Here is a 22,924-nt window from a genome sequence, read left to right on the forward strand (position 1 = left end):
AACCTACCCCCACCTGCAGGACTATTCACAGGACCAATCAGGCTGGGATCCTGTGGCTCGTTTCCATTTGCCTGGCAGGGGAAATTATTTCGTCGTTAATTAGTGCCTGATAGAGACGAGCCCATACATTTGGCTTATTTCTAGACCATTTAGAGCCAGGCATCAGTGCTCTGTCGTTTCGGAAACTTTTTCTTTTTCATTTGCCCCAAAGTCATACCAGGAACCGCCGTCACCATCGCCATCACCATCACCAGCATCATCGCCTTCATCATCGGCTTCATCCTCCTCATCATCATCATAGTAGTCGATGTCCTTGTCATCGACCGCCTTTAGTTTGCACTTGACCACAAATTGCTCGGCTACCGTTTGCTTTTGCCTTCTAACTAAGCTTTTGTCGTTCGACTTCAACGTCCATTCGCACAGATACAAATTTTGTTTATCTTTTGCTGGCACTTGAGTTAAGTCGAGCTGAGTGCAAAGTTACGGATGATTGGAAGTGGAGATGCGGATGTGGATGCGAAAACGAATTCGAGAATACGAATTCGAATGGCAAGTTGAGTTCTGACAGCTACGACAATTAGGCTTCTATCCTTCTGCCTTCGAGTCCTTTGTAATTTGTAAGTCCTGCATTGAATAACTCAATTTGAGTTGATTGTGACATGTTTTCCGGCTCGCAATGCAAGTGAATACGAAATTATTTGATTATGATTGAATTTCGTAGTTTTAATTAAATAAATTGGGGCAAATCATCGTTTACATGCAATTCAATGTTAATAATACCGAAACGTAGCAACTTTCTAACCTAATTGAAAACCATCTTTTCATATTAAGCGCACATAATATATTTATGCATTTCTACCACAAATCTATTGCCATTCAAAGTCGCATTTACTCCAAGTCACCCAGCATATGTAGATCAATGTATTTAATATTAATGTGTTCTTGTATGACTAAGACTAGATGAAGAAAAACTACGGAAATGAGAATCGCATTCGAGGATGGATGGGTCAGAGGGTGTAATTCATTCAAAAGAAGGCCAAAAGGCCGGGCCAGAAAAACTAATTTGTATGCGGAAGGCAGCGGGTGTCGCCAAACGGACGGACTTTCGTTCTGTTGGACGTTTTGTTTTGCTTTTTGCCATGAACGCGGCCAAAATGCGTAATCTTTTTTCTGGCCCAACATGGCTTTGGTTTTCCTGAGTGTGGCTTTATGCGAAAGTGCCAAAGCGCAGGTGACGACGATGACGGCGACACTTTTTGCTAGAAAAGTGTGACAACAACGGAAGGCTGTCGCCACGGCCAAAAGACATTAGTTATCCATATGGGCGGGTGGATGGTAGGTCATGGATGGATATGGGCCCCCTAAGACCTATTTAGAGTCCTTGGGCGTTGAAAAGCGTTAAGATGCCAATGTATACCAATGGAATGCAAACTAAACAAAGTGGGAACACAGGAATATCATGTTTCAGGGATTCAGGAAAATATACTCTTAATTAATTCGAATTTGTAAATTGAATAAAAGAATTTGATCAAGTAATATGTAAGCAATAAACCAATTTAAATGTATGGAAATCTGAAAATGCCTAATAATTTAATGAGGAACTCCATCCTTCATTGTTCATAGCAATCATCGCCGAACAATTGCGCAAATTAAAACATTTTTAATTAAGGCAAACATAAAAAGCGTAACAATTGTCGGGCAAACAAATTAAGTCTAAGCTGGCGAGCAAAACTCGCTGACGATGCTCATGAGAACGCATGTGGGGAGGCGGAGGGCGCAGAGGGGCTGGATAAACAAAAGAAGAAATGATTAAATAAATAAACAGCAGCAGGAACGGTAACAACGTGGTAATCAAATCATTTACAAAATAAAAGCAAATTAGGGAAAATTGCATGAATTGTGCTCCCGACATTTACACATCTGCACATCTACACATCAGAAGCAGAGAGCAGGGAACATTTTTGCGATGATTTCCACTTGTTAGTGGGAAAAGCAGGGCCAGCAGCAAACTCGCATATGCCACGCCCATGTAATGCACGCCCACGACTTGGGCCACAGCATTTATTGCGCCCAGATGTATGCTATATTATATTTGTGCGTTTCCGTAGTAATCGCGCGGATTTTAGATTTTTCGTCAGGGTCTCGTTTGAATGACAAAATTCTAAGAAAGCCATTTGCTTTTTATTATTGTTATTATATTTTCCTTAAAAAATAAAATTATTTTCGCTTCAATAAGCTGAATAAAATAAATATGTCATTAAAATCTCAAATATTGTATTATATTTCGTTTAAAACTACATAGATTTATTGACGCTGCTTTTATTTGTGGCACAGCTGCACATTTAATGCCACATTCCCATTTATATACTTTCTGCCCTTCGAGAGTATCGAACGTCTTGGTTGCAACTGTGTGAGTTTGTGAACTTCTTTTTTTTTTTTTGCCTCGAATATTTGGTGTTGCTTATTCAGTTATGTTGAATTTTTTGATTTTCGCTTTGCCTGCTCCTTATTTTGCTTTTAAAGCGTCCAAATTGTGTAAAGCGTCTGTTATGGCCTTTTTGGGGTGCTGATTCAGTTTTTGGGGCATTCTTGGGGGGTGGGATGCTCTGAATGCTCTTTGTGTGTGCCACTGTGTGTATGTGTGTGTATTTATGGGGTCTTTCGCCCTCAATTTCATTTGCAATTGAATTTGGGATTATTTTTCATTTTTGCTTGCGCATCTCACACACACACACAGACACACACACTGGCGCAGTAAGCAAAGGCCACAAGTGGCTTGAATGGGTCCATGGTCGTAATTGGGAGCCGAAAGTGGGTGGTAGTGGGTGGTGGTTGGGCGGTGTTAGTGGCATGAAGAAGTAAATGGGGAAGTTGGAGGCAAAAGCCCAGCTACAAAAGCCGCTTGCATGTCTGAACGTCGTTTGTCTCCGACTCCAGCTGAATTTTTCCTGCTTCTGGTCTTCTTACCACATACCCAGTAATTTAACCAATTTTGGGTAATGTGCATATGGGTTTTTAATAAACATAAATACAATAGTTATACATTTGTTATTAGCCATTGAAAGTGTAGAGATACAAAGTTTAATAGTAGACTAAATGGTGGTGGAATGAAATACTTCCAAACATCAATACCACTTCCTATTTACAGGGTATGCTGTAGTTTTGCAACTTAACTCTCAATCCTGGCTACATTTTTTTTTGTGTGTAAGGCTGCCAGGACGACAAAAAACCCAAGCTTGCCTGAGACCGACTAAAGGCAACGGAAGTTGTAAAATTCATAAGTTGAGCGGGCGAGCGGGTGGCTTTTGTTCAATTGGCGCAACAAGGAAAAGGCACAAAAAGCAAAATAAAATGTGAACAAATAAAACGAAAATGCTGCGACAAAAAAAAAAACACGAAAAACATCGAAGTAACAGTGGAAAATCTTGTACAAGTGCAAACGTCGATCTGAACTGCAGTAAAAAGATGACACAAAAGTGCACTTTAATCTCTGTGCAGAAATCTCTACGAGGCGTTGGGCGATGCGATGCAGTCAAAGCCAAAGCGAAATATGATTGAAGTGTTCTCGCGGGGGGGATGGGGGGTGTTGGATGGCGGTGTGGGGGCTAAAAGGATGTGCAGGATGCTGGAGGCTGTGCAAGGAATGTGCGACAGCAAATGAAGGCAGTGTCGAGTGCACTCAGAAATACAATAAATGCAGCTCTCTATTTTATTTCAAAAAATTATCTCTTATTTCATTTTCTCCTTTTGCGCTCGACACTTTTAAATAAGAAGAATGCGAAAAATGAGTCTTGATATAATTCTTTTATGAAGACAAGTCTCTTCTGTCAAAACGAATTTCCAATTGAAATGCCACAAGCAAATCAATAAATTTCTTAAAAATATAAAACTATTATAAATTAGTTAAATTCCAAGAAATAATTGAGAAAATGTGGGGGCTAAAAGGATGTGCAGGATGCTGGAGGCTGTGCAAGGAATGTGCGACAGCAAATGAAGGCAGTGTCGAGTGCACTCAGAAATACAATAAATGCAGCTCTCTATTTTATTTCAAAAAATTATCTTTTATTTCATTTTCTCCTTTTGCGCTCGACCCTTTTAAATAAGAAGAATGCGAAAAAGGAGTCTCTTGATATAATTCTTTTATGAAGACAAGTCTCTTCTGTCAAAACGAATTTCCAATTGAAATGCCACAAGCAAATCAATAAATTTCTTAAAAATATAAAACTATTATAAATTAGTTAAATTCCAAGAAATCCAAGAATACTTATTTATATACTAATTGAGAAAATGGCTAATTAACGCGATTAAAAATGGGTTATAAATACCTGTTAAGATGGCTTTACCTTGTATTAAATTTATAATTTTTTTTGTTATTTTCTCATACATAATAATCATTCAAGCAGACAGCGACATTCTTTAGCAAATCCTGCTGATTGCTAATCCCATCCTCGTTGACTTTCTCTGTCTGTAGGAAAAGGAGTTACCGTGGAACCCAGAAGCATGTGGCACGAACCAGGATGGGGATAGGGATGGGAAAAAAGCGGACTTTGAGTGGCACAGAGAAATTGGAAAAATGAAATGTGCTGGAGACGCGCGCTCTATTACGATGGCGATGGCGACTCAACAGCTGTTGATTGAAATGGGGGAAAAAAGTGGGTTGGTAGGAGTTGGCTTAGTGGGAGGAAGGGGTCAAAGGCGGAATGGCGGCGACCTAGCTAGCGTGGCATAAAAACCAAAAATCAGACAACATCTTGGGGTTTAGCTAGGCAAAATCAGATATACCGATTGAATGCAGCCAGAGCCTCCTTGAAAACTCATAAGAGCGGCAGCAACAATAAAAAGCTCGACCTGAAAGTGCGGGGAAAAGCGAAAAGGAAATTCAAGCAGAAGGCGATGCAGCAAAATGAAATAAAAACAGGTCATTGGAGTAAGAAGCGGCATGCAACAAAATAAAACATTGCTCATGCCACACACACACACATATACATATATATATATAGGTTTGTATATAGTATGCAGCATGTAGAAGGCAGCGCACTCGAGGGGCTGCCTTTGATATGCAAATTGCATGCCACTGTGGATTTTCCGGCGCCTTCCTGAAGGAGCACGGGGCATTTACGGAAGCTGTGCCTGCTGCGGCTTTGCTGGTTTCTCGAGGGCTTACGTATTTAGTGGCTCCCTCCTATGTCTATGGCCACGGCTTTGCCCGAAGAAACATTCCACCTGCATCCCGCTGCACTGGCGAAAATATATGAAATTAGAACAATATATTAGATATTAATATGCTATGGAGTCATCAAAATCACTTTACGATTATTCAAACATACCATTTTTTGATTATATATGTACAGACATATTATATTATGCCAATTTGCTAGTGTAAATGATTGGAAAGAAATCAACTAGGAATCAGAATCTTGTCTTTATTAAATGTTTACTTATGGCATTCAGTCAATGTTTGAAACCGTTTGAGAGAAGTGGTCCTACTTCCGTTTCCGTTTTTGGTGCACTTTCGATTAGTTAAGGCACTTCAATTTCAAACTATACATATTTTTGCAGTGTACTGATTTCGGCGCTGGTCGCGTGCTTGGCCACGTTGCCATTCTGCACTGAAGTACGACAACGCCGCCAAAATGCTTGTAATAAAGACAAACAGTTTGGCAATGGCCAAGTAAAAAGCGAGCGGGAAGAAAACGAAGAGGAATAAACAAATGCATAATGGTAATGGTAAACAGTAGCAACCCAGAAAACTTCATGCCGCCCCCGCTCGCTTGACACAATGGCATCAGGCAAATAAAAATTTATGGCGCCTCTGAAAGCTGCAACTGCAACGTCGTTTCCACTGGGATGCAAACTGGATGGCTCAGCGAACTGGACAGCGGTCCTTGTTGTGCTGCCAGGATGCCAAGAAAAGAGCGCCGGCAACTAGGGGAACCTGCACCCTGTTGCCCTGTTGTTATGCCTTTCGAGTCGTGGCCGAAAGGGTCCTCCAAGGATGCTCGTGGAATGCAGAGAGCATTTTTGAGAAGCAGCCAGGCGTTGGCATAAATGATGTTTAATGAAAAGTGCAGAGCGTCGGCGATGTTGCTACAGTTGAATTCTTTGCCGAAAAGCGTTAAAAGCAATGTACTTGCAGCTCATTAATTTTCATTAAATTGTAAATATACATAGGTAATTTTAAACGAAAAGCCCTAGGTAATTTCATTTAAAAAACGAAAACAGGCTCTTAAATTTCCAATACAACTAATTAAAGTTTACAAAAGCTCTTTCGGTAGCATTAAACTTCAATTATAAAAATCAAAGTAAATAAAATGCACTCGACTTGTTAATTGAATCGATTTCCCCAGGCTATATGCACAAAAGGAATTACATTTCTGATGGAATTCCATATGACATTTAATTTTATTCATTTAGCTTAACTTACAATTCGTTTCACTGTCCCAGATATTTGGGCCAGTTGTCGTAACTCAGAAGATTATTCTGGAAATGAATGTAAATGGCTGAGACCATAAAACTCGTGCAGCTTTTAAAAATGTGCACCACTCTGTGGTACAGTACTTTATTCCCTTTTCCGCCCTGTTGCATCACATTCCCCCTGCGCTCTTCGTTTTTTTTTCAGTTTATTTAATGCTGACAATCGCGATGAGGGGGAAAAACGCCAACGAATCGCGTGCAAAACGCGTCCTCGCATTGTGGATAAAAGGCAGCGGCAGACCGCGTTTCTCTGACTGCGCTTAAACAATAAAACAATAAATTTTCATTACCGGCTAGCGGCTATTAACAGTTTCCGCTGGCCAAGACAATGCTCCGCCAGGAGCTCCTGGCAAAGCTGTAAATATAATTGTTGATATACTTTTAAAGTGCACCGGGCGCCAAAAAAGAAAAATGCAAACAAAAAAATTCTAGTAGAATGCCCCACCTTTGAATCACCACAGCGATTTCAGTTTGTTTGTTTTTTACTTTTTACTACAACTTTTACGTAAACATTTCACTTTGGCATTTGCATTAACATTTTGTTATTTTTTTTTTACGAATATCGCTTCTGTGTGGGGCTGCTTTTAATTACATTTTTGTGGCTTTCACTTGGTAGGTCATAAATAATTTTACCCATTGAATTTGGTAGCATAGGGATGCCCCAAAATGCCGAGCTGCATCAGCAAATTAACATTCCTCATTCCGACTTTAATTTCTTTTATTTCGGTTGTGTCCATTCTGGCGAACTTACTTCCCTCATTCATTCTACGCCTTTGTTCCTCTTTGCAGGTCACGTGGCCGGCTGTGGCATCACGGATGAGGTCTCTCAGTGGATGGAGAACATACAAAATTCAGCCGTCGAAGAGTTGCCGGAGCCCATGTCAAAGGACTATCAAAAGCTCCACCGGAAGCAGCTGCACAAAAAGTCCGCCCCACAGCAACAACAGCAGCCCCATCCGCCGAAGAAGTACATCAGCGGGGATGAGGACTTCAAGTATCCCCACCAGAAGTACACGAAGGAAGCTAACTTCGCCGAGGGTGCATTCTACGATCCATCGACCGGACGTCGCCTGGGCTCATCCGCCAACGTGGCCGACTGGCATCAGCTCGTCCACGAGCGCGTCCGCCGCGCCACCGACAATGGTGCTGGGGATAGGGGCTCATCCGGTGGATCTGGACGCGGTCGCGAGGACAACAAGAATACCTGCTCGCTCTACATTCAAACGGATCCATTGATATGGCGCCACATACGCGAAGGCATTGCTGACGTGAGTACTTGTGCATAATCTATAGTGCATGATTGTTGTGGATATTTCTTATAAGCTTGAAGGGAATCGTTTTGAAGCTGCTTTTAGAGCTCACATCTTAAGGTTCAATTTTTATTCTTATATTTTTTGTATTTACTTTTAGTATTTTCCAATGATTAATCAAAAGTATACAAAAATACTTTGAATTTTCCAACTTGCCAGACTTTAGTATATAGTAGAAAATGAAGACGTGTTGTTGTGACAGTCTAGGGGCACGAAAGCCAAATTAATAAAAAAAAAAACTGAAACAAAAAAGCATGAAAAAATCATCAATTTCGCAATTTTTACGAGCCAGCAGACTTCTCATGAAAGTCAAGTGCACATAAAACAAGAGAGGTTCAAAGTTTCTGGAATGGGAATATCAGGGGCCACGTAGTTGTTAAGCATTTTTGATATTACATTCCATTTTCAAAGAAATGTATAAACAAAAAATTGTCTGGTGCCCTACACCATTATTTGTGGGCTCCGTTGTTCGTTCATTCGTGTTAATTCATAGAATACATGTCTGTGAGAACGGGGATATTGGATAATCAATACATGTACCTCACGAATTTTACTACAAAATGAAAATATTTGTTTTACAGATTTTTGGTTTTTTGCTCAATTAAATGAAATTTAACTGCAAAATTTTAGAATTCGTTTAACATGTAAACTAATCTATATTAAATCTCTAAACATGTATTCCAACTTTATTAGCATTTTTCGGTAAAACAGCATATCATAACTTTAAGAAAACATTGGTGCAATCGTGAATTTGTTTACTTACCACTTATTCAGCGGAATTTCACGCTCCATAAACTGCAGGAATCCTTTTGTCGCATTCCGCGGAGTTGCCTACTTTTTGGGGCATCTGCAGAGCGATTGGGGCTTAGCAATCATCCAATCAGCTGACCTCCTTCAGCGCGTACAGCGTATGCAATCAACCGTTATGGCCCGCAACGGTGCTCCACCACCCACCTATCGCCTCCACCACCCGCTCCAAGTCACACCCACCGCTCCCCGCATTTGGAGCCATTCTCTCGCCGCACTTTTATGTTTACGTTCATTTTTTCGCATTGTTCGCGTACAATGATGATGTCGACGTCAACATCCTCGTCAACGGAGTGCCAGCCCTATTTCCGTTTCCGCTCACGCCCACGTCCTTGCCTCCACCTCCTTCTCCTTCTCTTTGTCTTCGCTCTTACCTCTGCCCCTCTTTTTCTACTCCACGTGTGTTTATTTGCAATGAGTTTTGCATAATTCGCGCATTTGTTTCGCTCACTCTTCCTTCGCTTCCCTATGTATTATATATCCCGATTTTTGTCGCGCTTTGTTTTCAAATCCTTGCACGGGCATCATAAATTTGCCAAGCAGCTAACTATGAATACGTTTGGCACTAGAAAAAACTATTAATATAGAATATTTACACCTTATTCTAAACTAAGCCATTTGCATATTAAACTATAGTTTTCTACAAAATGTAGATATTTTTATTTGCAAGGGTATATGAACATCGGTTTAAAAAAAATTCGCATTTTCCATTTTCCATTCGCTTTTGCCTTTGTCTCTTGCGCCCCGCGGCATTTTGATTTTTGAGCCAAAATCGGTGGAGAGCTGTTGCAGGATCCGGATGTTTTGGGGAGTGCGCATAAAACCTTATAAACTTCAGCTGAAATATTCGACGGGCTTAGCTGAATTTGCATTTTTATACAAATATATTTGCGCAGCGTTGCTTGTTGGGTGGTAGAGTGTGGGAATAGGCATGGATTGGATTGGATGAGCGCCGGATGAAAGGGCCGTTTGAAGAGGTCCTTTTTGTTTGTCTGGCGTGGTGGGGGCTCACTACGCACTCGTTTACACGGATGTCAGCCGCATTTCTGCGCCATCTCCATCGCATTGCGGCTGTGGGACTACCGCTCCACGACCCAAAATAAGTCAAGTGATACCACATTAATTAAATCGGTCTACCTGTTCGGTTAACAAACAATCCCTTTTCAAACTGACAGTATTATAAAAGCATATCGAATTATTTATAAAGAAATTAGCAATGATTTTAAGATTTGGTTAACCCACCATTTTGAAATTTACACTTTAGGCTGATTTTAACAATTATATCTTTTGACTAGTAAACTTGTAAATTGGCGTTAATTTTTGTCAACACCATTTGACGTGCTCTCCTTTTTGTTTGCAGCACGATCGTGGACGCAAGTACGAGGTGGATGAGAAAACGCGCGAGGAAATCACATCGTTGATTGCACATCACGTGACGGCCGTTAATTACATTTACCGCAACACAAAGTTCGACGGACGCACCGAGCATCGCAACATACGCTTTGAGGTGAGTACACAAACGCCCACCCACACACACACGCACGCACGCACACACACACAGCGGGAATTCCGCGGACAAACAATGATGATGCGATAAGGACAAAGCGGCAGGACCCGCCTCACAGGATCCCCTGACCACATGCGGCCCTTGGTAGCTGGTTAAACCATGCGTAGACAGGAATTTAGTGGAGCGTATATTAAAGCACCATATGGGCTCCCCAGATTATGGTTCCTGTGTCGCCCGCGACTAATTGATTGTGTTAATTATAAAGCGTATCAATAAATTGTGGGTCAATTTGTCGCATTCGTGAAATTTTTCAATTGTAGAACTGCATCAAAACTTTATATTCATGTGTATATGTCCCCTGTCCCCCAAAGTATCAATAAATTGTGTGTAAATGCAAAGGGTTTTAGCTCAATTAGTGTAAATATTGTTTCAAAAACGAACTTTTGCGACTCTAAAAATCTATCCATTTCATTCCCAGGTGCAACGCATTAAGATCGATGACGATTCGGCCTGTCGCAATTCCTACAATGGTCCACACAATGCCTTTTGCAATGAACACATGGATGTCTCGAACTTTTTGAATCTGCATTCCCTAGAAGATCACTCGGACTTTTGTTTGGCTTACGTGTTCACCTACAGGTTGGTCATTGGCTTAGGCAGAATTTTCGGATTTATTTTATAATCTGCATCTTCTACAGAGATTTCACTGGCGGCACTTTGGGTCTGGCCTGGGTGGCCAGTGCGTCGGGAGCCTCTGGTGGAATTTGCGAGAAGTACAAGACGTACACGGAAACGGTGGGTGGACAGTACCAGAGCACCAAGCGATCACTCAACACGGGCATCATCACCTTTGTCAACTACAACAGCCGGGTGCCGCCGAAAGTGTCGCAGCTTACGTTGGCACACGAGATTGGCCACAACTTTGGATCACCTGTAAGTCTTTTAACTCTTGTGTTGCCCACAGTTGGTATATCTCTTTAACTTTAATATACTCCATCCACAGCACGATTACCCGCAGGAATGTCGTCCTGGTGGCCTAAATGGCAATTACATTATGTTCGCCAGTGCCACCTCCGGTGATAGGCCAAATAACTCCAAGTTCTCGCCCTGCTCCATTCGGAACATCTCCAATGTCCTTGACGTGCTGGTGGGCAACACGAAGCGCGACTGCTTCAAGGCCTCGGAAGGTGCCTTCTGCGGCAACAAGATCGTGGAGTCTGGCGAGGAATGCGACTGTGGCTTCAACGAGGAGGAGTGCAAGGACAAGTGCTGCTACCCGCGTCTGATCAGCGAGTACGACCAGTCGCTGAACTCCAGTGCCAAGGGATGCACGCGCCGCGCCAAGACCCAGTGCTCACCATCGCAGGGTCCGTGCTGTCTGTCCAACTCCTGCACCTTTGTGCCGACGAGCTACCACCAGAAGTGCAAGGAGGAGACGGAGTGCAGCTGGTCGAGCACATGCAACGGAACCACGGCCGAGTGTCCGGAGCCACGTCATCGCGATGACAAGACCATGTGCAACAATGGAACAGCGCTATGCATCCGCGGTGAATGTAGTGGATCGCCATGTTTGCTCTGGAATATGACAAAGTGCTTCCTTACCTCGACCACACTGCCGCACGTGAGCAAGCGCAAGTTGTGCGACTTGGCCTGCCAGGATGGCAATGACACCTCCACCTGCCGCAGCACCAGCGAGTTTGCCGATAAATATAATATTCAAAAGGGTGGTATTAGTCTGCAGCCCGGTTCGCCATGCGATAATTTCCAGGGCTACTGCGATGTGTTCCTTAAGTGTCGAGCCGTGGATGCCGATGGTCCGCTTCTTCGGCTGAAGAATTTGTTGCTCAACCGGAAGACCCTGCAAACGGTGGCCGAGTGGATCGTCGACAATTGGTACCTAGTGGTTCTGATGGGAGTGGCCTTTATTGTGGTCATGGGTTCGTTCATCAAATGTTGTGCCGTGCACACGCCCAGTTCCAATCCGAAGAAGCGACGAGCTCGTCGAATCAGCGAAACTCTAAGAGCACCCATGAACACGTTGCGTAGAATGGTAAGGTTTCTCAGTGCGTTTCCTTAAAAGCAAACTAAATTGTATTACATTTGCACAGCAACGTCATCCCAATCAGCGAGGAGCAGGTCCTCGAAGCATCCCACCGCCGGCGCATGAGGCGCAGCATTATTCACGCGGCGGAGATGGTCGCGGCGGCGGCGGTGGAGGCGGAGGTCGCCACGGTGGCTCTAGGTCACACCATCAACAGCATCCGCACGATTGGGATCGTCATCAGGGTGGCCACTCAATCGTCCCATTGCCCACCGGCGGCAGCCATTCAAGTCGCAACTCGGCGGCGAATCAAGCGAGAAGAAGCGATGGACGAGGTCCACGATCCACCAGCAGTGGGCGGCCGCAGGCTATAGCCAGCGGAAGCGGTGCCGCGAGCGGAGCAGCGCGATCTCATGGCGGGTACGGAGCCGAACAGGCGATACCGGGTTCCATTGGTGGTGGTGTCCAGGCGGCCATTAGCAGCGGCGGTGTGGTGGCTCGGGCCCAGCTGCCGCTGCCATTGCCGCCGCCAAATGGACAGCAGCAAATGCAACAGCAACAACAACTGCAACTACAGCAACCGGCAATTTCGCCGCAGCAGCAGCCGCAGCAAGCGTTCTACACGCCGAAAGGTGTGTGTCCCATTTCCCTGCAAGTAGAAAGATAGAGTGAGCCCTGAGTTGGTAGTTTTGCCCCAGCCATGCTCCTCCATTTTCTCACCCCTACCCCCCCTGTTTTTCTTTCCACAAACTTAATTTGTCGTTTTTCTTTTCGTTTGCGAAACGCTACAAAAAAAATTCAGAACTACCACCACGCAATAAGTCCCGATCATCACGTACCAACAACACCTCCAACACCACAACCACCACCAACTCATCCACAGCGGCAGCCGGCAGTGGGTCGGTCTCGGGACCGGGCTCGGGGGCGGGCAGTAGTAGTAAGAGCAAGAGCGGTAAAAGTGCCAAAGCCAAAGACTCAAAGTCGCAAAAATCGCAGCAGGCCAACAACAGTCGCAGCAGCAGCAAGGAAAAGGGCGTCAAGCCAGTGCGCCGAAATATCGTTTATTAGGAGCGGAACCATCACATTGCCATACACAACACTGAACGAAATATAGCCCCGAACCCAAAATATCAAATGCAACCACATATAGAATCGCCCGCTGCTAGTCATCGAACTACATGTATGAGTTGTTGCTTCCCATCCACCGACAAACACAAACAGAAAAGAAATTATAATGATATTTCATTTAATCGATGCAATTGGTATGACATTTGTGATTTTCCCCCCCGGTTTGTTATGTTTGCTCCTCCATTGGTTTGAGATCCAATTTTATTTGTTGGTCGTATTTTGTCCTTCTCCTCCTGGAATGAGTCCCAAATTCTCCCCATATATTGTAGTAACTCCTTTTTTGGTTAAAGTTTTTGTATTGTTGTTGTTATCTTTTGCATGTGCATTTACGTTGTTTATTTAACACTTAACTTTTTTAACTCAAATGTGATGATTTTAAAATCACTGAAAAAGCATTTTATACTCATCTGCGTTGTCAAAATAAAATCATAAGAATCTTTGATTTCAATCTATAACTTTTATGCCAGTATAAAATGCTTTTTAATAAAATTTTTTACTAACTGCACTAACCAAGTATGTGAATATACATTTTAGAAATAACCAATTGTCTTTAATGCCTATTTTGCTGCCTTTTCTAGGCGTCGCGCCGCCTCCGCTACAAGTAAGCTTTAGTCGGCCGACATCGTTGCACGAGCAACAGCAGCAGCAACATCATCTGCAGCAGCAGCAGCAGCATCAGCAGCAACTGGAGCCGCAGCAGCAGCACGCCTATGCCGATGCTTATGCGGCCTTGGGACGGGGCCAGTATGAGTCCACCACGCGGGCGCCCAACAACAGCAAGGTTTGACAGCCAAAAGTAGCAATGGAGCGCCACAAAAGGCCAAAGGCTAAGCGACTCAAGCAGCAGAAGGAGCCGCATACACAGCAAACAACAACACAGCAACAAAAGCAAAAACAACATAAATCAAATGAACTCAAATTAAATGTAAATGTAATTTTTATGCTAATTATTTTTATTTAAACAGTGTTTGTATGCCACAAGGGAAAACAGCCAGCAACAAAAAGAAAAATACAAAAATAACACAAAAAAGGAGAAAAATTTCGTAATACAGAAAAAGCTGAAAGTGAATGATATTTTTGATTAACTAAATTAAAATGAAAATACGAATGCAAATTATGAATAATAAAAGTAATTAAAAACGACAACATGCATAATACATATAAAGTTGCAAGTTGCATATATATACATTTGTATGTATATATTTATTATGGATACACAATTATTAAATAGCAGCAGCCACAACAAACAAGTAATATACATGAAGAAAAACTAAGGTTTAATTGTATGAGAAAGCATTCTATATGTCGGTGAGATTTCTAAGCGCTAGGCCGAAATACAAAATTAATTACACACTTGAATAACAAAATGTGTTTTGTACAAAAAAAATGAAATAAACAAAAACAGTGCGAATTAATTAAGCGTCATTATAAAAAAAAGAACGGAAACAACAAAGCATTTAAATTGTATTTATCTGTACCGAAGGCTAAACGTTTATTTAAAGCCGTCAAAATTGCATTTGTAAACTAGCAAAACAAAAAAAAAACGATGAAAACCAAAAAGTATGAAATCCATAATTATTAAATAAAGAAGCGAGACTTAAACAAAAACGGTGGAAACAATCCAAACTTATTCATTTGTTGCTGAACGCATTTTTCTGTATGACTTTCGAACGTGGCTTTGATTGTTTTCCGTATACATTTTCCTTGTGCAGAAAAAGCAAACGAAGTAACTAATTTTTATATTTCATGTATTTTTACTATCTTAGGTACAATTTTCTATTGTCAATTTTTATTAGTATTAGGTTTAAAGCTTTATGTTTTAGCAATCTGGTAGCAAAACTGCCAATGATGATTATGTTTAATGTTATCTATCATATACGTGTATATCTGCCAACATATAAATCTATTTTTATGTAAGTATCTTAAAGTGCATAGATCATGCATATATGATACTATCGAGTGCTTGTAATTTGCTTTGTTGTAGTCTCATAGGTTACTAGTTTATGTTTTTTGTTTTTGTCTGTGTTTCGTATTTGCATGCTCAAGAACTAATCGTGCAACTACTCACGGAGTCCCGACTGATGTACTACTCCAAGAAAAGACATTTATAGCTTGAAAGCTATATGATATTATTTTTGAAACCCTTGTCTTCGTTTCCATTCGCACATCCAACTTGTATATCGTGACGCATAGCTATGGAATTATCTCAATTCGAATTTACAAGACGTTTCCGTGCTATCATTTTGGAGAAATTTACTGAATAAATGAATTTACATTTTTGTTTGTTTTTCTGCCAGACTTTTCGTAAAAGAACATCTTTAACTCTTGTAAATAAACTCTATAAAAAATATATAAATATAAATACTAAAATATACTTTAAGGAATAAATTAAATTTGAATTGCAGATACAGTGAAGGCGAAATACGTTTACAAAATAATTAAATAACATAAATTGATAAAAAAAAAATGTATTCAATTCAAATTGACAAGTGAAAAAATGCAAAGAAACGAAACAAACTCAAAGCGAACAAAGCAGAACTATGCTTTTAGTTTTTCTCAAACATAGAAAACAAAGAACAAAAACAAAAAACATTTAACTATTAATTTAATTAAAATAAATAAAGAATTAATTAATTGACTTTAAGTAAACTAATTAATTATGATTATGAACAAATTTCTTAAAAAAGAAGAATGAATATGAGAAAAGATAATAAAAACAAGAAAAACCTACTATTTTATAAAATATACAAGCGTGTCTTTATTTAACGATTCTTTTGCGCATAGGATCCGAAATTAAACCAGCAGGAATACATATATGCATCTATTATTTTGTTTTATTTTCATTAGTGAAACTAAGGGTCAAGGCACATTGCAGAAATACGCATTAGTTTAAAAGTACTTATAAATTAGTATACGAAAACGGGTTTGGTTAACAACGAACGAGACGAACACATTTGTAATTCCATGGGATCTTGGGATCTTCTGGTGGAGAATCACTATGCGCGAATTCGAGAGGCCTTCTTGCTTTTGTCAGCTTTGGGTGGCGGCGGTCCACTGCGTCCTGCTTGCAAGTGGCGGTTGTAGATGCTGTCAAGGAAAAGGATCAGATGAATATACATTTATGGATATATGGATCTATGGTGCACTCACATCTTATAGGTCTCCGTTTTGAGGTAGTCGATGACGTGACTAATGCCCAGCAGATATTGCTCGGCGATGGGATTGACCCAGGGATTCTCCTCCATCTTCATGACCGACTTGTTGCTCAGTAGGTCCAACTGGGCGATCTCTGGTGGCAGCACCTGCAGCCTATTGTTTTGAATATGTAGCTCCCGCAGTCGCACCAAATCCCCAACTTCGCGGGGCAATTCCAGAAGATCGTTGTCACGCAATCCGAGTATCTGCAGATTCTTCAGCTGACCCACCTCCTTCGGTATATACTCGAAGTCATTGTCGCCCAGATACAGAGCACGCAGTGTCTCCATACCAAAGAAATTACCAGGCAGGACCTGTTCGTTGAGATTGTTGTAGGACAGGTCGAGCACTTCCAGCACCGGAAAGGCTCCAAAGCCGCGAGGAAGATTTATCAGCCGATTGATGGACACATTGAGGATGCGTAGCTTTGGCATGGACGACAGCGAAACGGGCAGTTCGGTCAGCTGGTTGTTCGAGAGGTTCAGGATCTCCAGATTCAGTAGGTTCGCGATTCCCGGACTGATTACGCTGATCTTGTTGTGGGACAGGGTCAAGCGCGTGATGTTGGACATGTTGACTGCAAAAAAAATTATATTAATAAGAATACTAAACTCTTTAAAATACATATTTTTCCTTTTTCGTGATATCAAAGATTGTTTTTCATAATTGTCCAATGCACTGTGAATTCACCACTGGGTTTAAATGCAAACAGCTGATTGCAGGCAACAAGTATAGACGCCGAATGTTGGAGCGGGACAACAATATAAGCAGAGGCATGCGCAATGTTTTTTTTTTCTCAAAAATTTAATGGTTTTAAGATTAATAATTGTAGTATATTCTAATTTTATGTAAATGAAGTCATAGTTATGGAGTTGTAGTACATTTCCCAGATATGTATACACATCTTATTTGCGGTATTTACAGTGTTTGTTTACGTTCTCTACACTCAAACTTATGCATATTTTGCTGCTGGCGTCATCACAATAAATAAAACTAAGCGACTCCATTTAAAAAGATGCTTAGACTCATTTTAAATGAATATTATTACCACAACATAAATACATACGCTAGAATATTATTAATTTACAATTTTTTTAGCAGCTGGGCGAGGCTCCATTCTGCGTGGAAGTAACCCACCATTATGTTTACTCAGAAGTGCAAAAATCCGTATAATTCCTTCAAGATCCTTTGGTTTTGATACTTACACAGTCCGGGCAACTCCTCGAAGGACGACAGCCCCTTGTCGGCCAAATCCAACTCGGGATTGTGAGTTTCTCGGGCTTCATCCAAAACCTTCTTTGCCTTCGACATCTTTGCGCTCACTGGTATACAAGACTGACTCATTTTCGTTGATTCCTAATACGCCCTAAAAAATACCAGAACAAAATATACATTTCTAATTAATTATTTTGAAGGTTAGTCAATAAATTTTTATTTCTAAAAGCAGAATAGTAAAAGAATTTGGCAAACTAATTCTATGCTTTTTTAAATTTTGTAAGCAATTTTTTTGTAATGTGAGCTATTATATCTGTTATATGTATTTCAGGGCTGCCAGACAAGTAGAAATATGTAATTTTACATCGACAGGAAGCAATGTAAGATATTGTAAATGACTTAATCGAATAATAAGTATTGAGCTCATTTATTAAATAATATTTATATTTATATTATTTAAAAAAAAAGATGTTCATTATTCATTTGTATCTACTTATATATGAATGTGAAATCAAAGCTCACCAAACAATTGTTGATAAAAAGGTACCAACATAAATTTTACGCGCGTTCGATGTATGTTATCATATCTACATGTAGAAAGTGTGTTTACTTGTGATTGGTAAAAACTTAATTGTAACGTGTTTTATTTATTGAATTTATAATAACATGCATTCTTTAATAATATTGATATAATTTTGTTTATTTTTACTTTGCTCGATTAATGAAATATTCAAATGTCTTAAAGGACTTAACATTATTATTATGTATTATGTTAAATTATGTATTAATTTATGTATTAAATTAAAATATAAAATATTGTTGTAAAATGTATTTATTTTTATTTTTATATATTTTTCGTGTAGTTGGTCTAAAACTAAGTAATGAACCACAATTACTTACAGAGTAATTCTAAAACTGTTTTGGCAGCCACTTTCAGTAGCTCTCAAACTGCGCCAACTGCACTTTTTGTTAGCATATGTTTTTCTTCGGTCAGTTTTCAGCACTTTTCATCCACATGAAAACGAATTTAAACGTTTTTTAGGTCACTATGTTACACAAACACTGCACTTGACCTATTTTTGTAGGAAAACACCAAGGCTTTTCATACTGTATGCGTAAAATTGTTGAGTATCTGGACGAATTCGTACTGATTTCTGCAGATTATATGGCACTCACGTTACAGAATGGAACATGGGTTCCTATTAGAATACGTCTCCGCTCTTCGAAATTAATCACGAAAATAGACCCAAAGTGCGGAATGCGTCGTGCGTCGTCCGATCGTCTCGAGAAACTGAGAAGATCTCTCGCAGCGTCAGCAAGATCGATCGATGTGGATGTGGGCGAGTTGGAGGTGATGGGGGATCCGAATAATAGCTGGGGGCTGGTTTTTGCCTTTTTCGATTGTCGCCACTGCCGGCAGACAGGAAAAAATAAAAAACAAATCGAACCCAAACTCAATACCGGGTTTTGTTGATTTTGTTTAAAGTATTTCGCTTTTTCTCCAGCATCTTCACTACAGTGTCGAAACCAGTTTGAATTATATCGAAAAGACAAAAAACAGGCATAACTAAAGCATGAAATCTGTGGTTTGTCGACTTGGAAATAGGCGCTTTGTTGATTAGTTAATTACACAGTTGATTAATATCTTAAATGCAGCCATCTCGTTGACGCATATAAGATTTTAATATGATTTATCACATCTCCATGTGAAGTGAGACATCATGACTTTTTTCGCTATATTTTACGTTCTTGCCTTACTTCTGCTGCTCACACCATATACACATGAAAGTAAACTTCGATATATTAGTGAGTAAGGACACGACTTGGGATAGTAAATATAAAGCTAACCGTTGTAATAAGCTTGCAGGCGCAAAAGTGGAAAGTGGGGACGTTGCATTATAAAACAATCGCCATGTCCTGGCATTACCCATTTAAATCGCGTTTGCAATTCGGCAGCCATTTGCTGTGTGCCTGAATCTCAAAAAGTCTGGGACAATATAAGCTATTTTAAGCGCTTAGAACCGAAAGAAAACAATATAGAAACAGTAATAATAAAGTAAGTCTGTTTCTTATTACTTAGCCACTTAAGAATTTTATACCGTTATAAACTGAAAACTGCAGTGCAATAAGAAATGAGCTTAGAGCACATTTAATAAAATATCAATTCAATATAGTCATGTTGGCTTTTACCCTTTTTAATGCATTTTAGTTTAATTTTCTTTTCTTTTTTAATAGTTTTTATTAGAACTGCAAGCTGAGACATTTCTTCAATTTTATCTATTTGATGGATGCTAGATGCAAATTTTGAAGGGACTCAGATTTCTGGGCTGCAAACATGGCCGATATGATCTCCTTCAGTACAAGCTGCTCGGGGTTTTTCTGCTCTGGCCATTGGCTGTATTTTTAATTACTCTGCGGTGCTCCAGTTGCCGATGCAGTTTTGGATCTCAGAAATACGTAGGAACTAGATGTTTGTGTGGGTGGGGGGGCAACCCCGTTTTTTGGCTTTCGTATTAATTTTCATCCCGCCGGTTGTCGAATCCGCAAAACAGAAAGTTTGTCTTATGCGCCTGCATAATTTGCGTGTTGCACATACCATTTTTTTCGCTTTTTTTTTTTTTTTTTTGGGTTGGGGTAGTTGGCATGATGGCGAGTGCCTTTGCCGTATACACTTCCGCCGTATAAAATATGCAAAACAATGCAAACTCTCGCCTGGCCAGCAAACAACAACAACAACAAGAACAACAGCAACAGCAATGGGAGGGAAATAAAAACTTTCCCTGGCCCAAAAATTAATTTTTGTTTTAGATGGCGCGCAGATTTTTCGGCTGCATTTTTGGCTGCACTGCTAATGCTGCGGCACAGTCGCCACCAAACGACCGCCGGCCACTGTCCGTAATTTTTGTTTTAATTAACTTTTTGTTTGCCTTTTTTTCCTGCTGACAAACTTTTGCAGCTCGGCGCAAATTGTGCTAATTTTGAAATGGTGGCCAAAATGTTTGGAAATACATAGTTTATGCTCAGTTCCACTCATATTAATATATGATTGCAATTAAGGCATTGTATTGTATTGTGTAGCAAAATCAAAGCCTGAGAAGTGTCCTTTGTTAGGTAATCGATTCTTTCATAAAATTATATTGAACTTTGCAGTTCGATTTTCTATGTAAAATTCTAACCGCAATAGCGACCAAAAACCATAAATTCTTCATTGCCAAGCTCGCTTAAATTCCAAATTGGACATTTGGCGGCCATAAATTCGCATTAAGTGTTTACTTCGTTTAAATGTTATCCATGCCAATGTGCGAATGTGCGTAGGAGCGGCAAATAATCGATCCGGATTCTAGTTAATTGATGGCACTTGCCTGCCCTCACTAATTTGTGTCCCTTTCTCACGGAATTGAACGACCACAGTTCGAAAGAGTTGTCGGCTGATTGAATAGCTTCAAGTGGGCTTAAAGTGGACCGAATAATTCGATCCGACTGTTGGCAACAGAAATATAACATCCTCTCTTATGGAGCTGTCAGCACACGGACATGGGCGCATACTTTTGGCCGGCAGTGTCCGGCCGTTGGGCGCTTACTATATTCCTGGCAATTTTTCAATGCGCTTTGTTTGGCCAGTTCCAAGGCAACTGGCATAAAGCCCGATAGCGAAAGGACCTGCCAGGACATGGCAATCATTGGCAACGGTTGCTTTGCAGCCTCAATGAGGCTTCGACCACAGAATGTGCCTTTTGCTTTTGGCCTGCACTTACTTATCCGGCTACCAGGCATCCCCCCGTCTTCCATAACAACCATTTCCCCCCCAGCGCCGTGCCGTTTGATTTACTTCAAACAATTGGCAACATCATACATCAACGCGCTTTTGTTTTTGTTCTGAGCCTTCTTGTTATCCCTTTCCGTTGGGCAAATCCTTCGTCTTTGTAAAAAGGTTTATCGGTTTTTGGACCTCTCGTTTTGTCCAATTTTGTCAGATTTTGATGCATGCTTTACCTTACATTTGAATTGCTTGTTTATCTGAGTATAATTAATACATGTTTACAATTTAAAGCAATTTGCTACATTTGTTAAATATTTGTGCGAAAAAAAGTTATTTAATATGCACACGCATATGATGGGAAAACTAATCCATTTTAATTAAAGTAAATAAAATTGTACTTTCACAGCGATAGTGGTCAGCAGAGCAAACAGAGGGATTATGCAAGCATTACAGAATGAGAAAGAAGCGATGTAAAAAAAGTACACAAACGCAAAAACGAATCAAACGGGAATAATTATTGTAGTTCAGCGGTGGGGCAAGGTTAGATAAACGGATTTAAATTACGCACGTTTTTTTTTTGGTCTTATGTAAAATGCATTATTCATAATTATGAGCACGGCAAATAAATAAAATGTCACATTAATTTGTTGACAATGGCGAATTTATTAGCCGCACACAGGGCTTAAATTGTGTAGCTTACAAAGCTATTAATTAGCCCTGAGCTGGAATGCAGACTGTCAACAAATATTTAGCTGCTCATTAGTTGCGCCCGAAAGCCAAAATTCCGTGTCAGCCCGACCGACTGCATTAAGTATACGCCGCATATGACCGACAGAATCTGCACCTTATTAGGATTCAGATTGAGTAACGCCGCCTCGCCTCGATTCGTCTGAAGTCAGCTTTGGCTCCAGTCTTCCGCAACTCTAGCCGCAGAAGCAAATGGGATAAAAGACACACGGAAAATGGAAAAATGTGCGAGCTGGGGAAAACTACTTGTTATTCAGTGCGTTGAGCTTCGTTTAGCTGGGCGAAATGTTTTAGAACTCGTTAGAGCGTCCAAGGACTCGGCAGAGATTGAAACAGGGTCCTGAAAGGCTGCTGCCTCATCAATGCACTCCTTCCACAGCTCCGAGTCATTGAATATCACTGGGTAATTGACTTACTATCAACTGTTGCTGGCTGCGCATTTTTGGTCAGATGACAGGGATAATTATGTTACTGTCTTGGCCACAATTTTACATAGGTCTACATGTTTGCAACCAAAGAAATGTGTGAAAACATAAATCATAAACAGTGAAAGTGAGCTAGAATCATTCCTCTTTTCTTAAATGAAAACCAATTTTTTAAGCTTGTGAAATGGCCATTAAAATCTATAGATAGTTGATTTCTCATAAAATGGACGACACATTTAACAAATGATGTGTTGAAACTGACAGCCATTTGGAAAAACTTTTTCAAAAGCGACAATGATTGTGAACACCTGTTGA

At 40.5% G+C, this 22,924-nt stretch overlaps 2 protein-coding genes and 2 long non-coding RNA genes across 10 annotated transcripts in view; 2 read left to right on the forward strand and 2 right to left on the reverse strand.

Moving 5' to 3' along the window:
• Positions 1–15,969, forward strand: part of kuz (kuzbanian) — an 89,273-nt gene extending 73,304 nt beyond the window's left edge. The window contains exons 6-13 of one of the 5 annotated variants that reach the window (NM_165047.3): positions 7,264–7,742; positions 9,952–10,098; positions 10,577–10,737; positions 10,797–11,031; positions 11,102–12,148; positions 12,207–12,771; positions 12,942–13,401; positions 13,846–15,969. In NM_165047.3, coding sequence (NP_723825.1) covers positions 7,264–7,742; positions 9,952–10,098; positions 10,577–10,737; positions 10,797–11,031; positions 11,102–12,148; positions 12,207–12,771; positions 12,942–13,207 — 2,900 coding nt within the window. In that variant the 3' untranslated portion in view covers positions 13,208–13,401; positions 13,846–15,969. Of the gene's footprint in view, positions 1–7,263; positions 7,743–9,951; positions 10,099–10,576; positions 10,738–10,796; positions 11,032–11,101; positions 12,149–12,206; positions 13,554–13,845 lie in introns of those variants that run through there. The other 4 variants (NM_057839.5, NM_001014481.3, NM_001103690.3 and 1 more) reach the window with 4 other exon arrangements.
• lncRNA:CR43410 (long non-coding RNA:CR43410) lies at positions 9,234–9,724 on the reverse strand. Its single transcript, NR_047950.1, has one exon. It is a non-coding gene; the product is annotated as a long non-coding RNA:CR43410 (long non-coding RNA).
• A 35-nt stretch (positions 15,970–16,004) lies between the features above and the next one.
• On the reverse strand, positions 16,005–19,160 carry ics (icarus). Of its 3 annotated transcripts, NM_135821.5 has the most exons (5): positions 18,854–18,954; positions 18,578–18,750; positions 17,668–17,828; positions 16,418–17,039; positions 16,077–16,354 (listed from the first exon to the last, which is right to left on the reverse strand). In NM_135821.5, the coding sequence occupies exons 3-5, from the start codon at positions 17,804–17,806 to the stop codon at positions 16,264–16,266; spliced, it is 852 nt and encodes a 283-aa protein (NP_609665.2). In that variant the 5' UTR covers positions 17,807–17,828; positions 18,578–18,750; positions 18,854–18,954; the 3' UTR covers positions 16,077–16,263. The 3 variants fall into 3 exon arrangements, with proteins under 3 accessions (NP_001285903.1, NP_609665.2, NP_001285902.1); NM_001298974.1 differs by having other exon boundaries at positions 16,005–16,354; positions 18,578–19,160; NM_001298973.1 differs by lacking the exons at positions 18,578–18,750; positions 18,854–18,954 and having other exon boundaries at positions 17,668–17,830.
• A 218-nt stretch (positions 19,161–19,378) lies between these two features.
• On the forward strand, positions 19,379–19,788 carry lncRNA:CR44726 (long non-coding RNA:CR44726). Its single transcript, NR_124238.1, has 2 exons — positions 19,379–19,465; positions 19,545–19,788. It is a non-coding gene; the product is annotated as a long non-coding RNA:CR44726 (long non-coding RNA).
• The last annotated feature ends 3,136 nt before the right edge of the window (positions 19,789–22,924 follow it).

Source organism: Drosophila melanogaster, chromosome 2L (assembly GCF_000001215.4).
Source record: "Drosophila melanogaster chromosome 2L".
NCBI lineage: Eukaryota > Metazoa > Arthropoda > Insecta > Diptera > Drosophilidae > Drosophila > Drosophila melanogaster.

Coding starts and splice junctions, on each gene's coding strand:
- ics (NM_001298974.1), bottom strand. CDS start 17,806: ATGAGTCAGTCTTGTATACCAGTGAGCGCAAAGATGTCGAAGGCAAAG. Junction 17,040..17,667: donor CGAGGAGTTGCCCGGACTGT/GTAAGTATCAAA, acceptor TTTTTTTTGCAG/TCAACATGTCCAACATCACG. Junction 16,355..16,417: donor AAAACGGAGACCTATAAGAT/GTGAGTGCACCA, acceptor TTTCCTTGACAG/CATCTACAACCGCCACTTGC.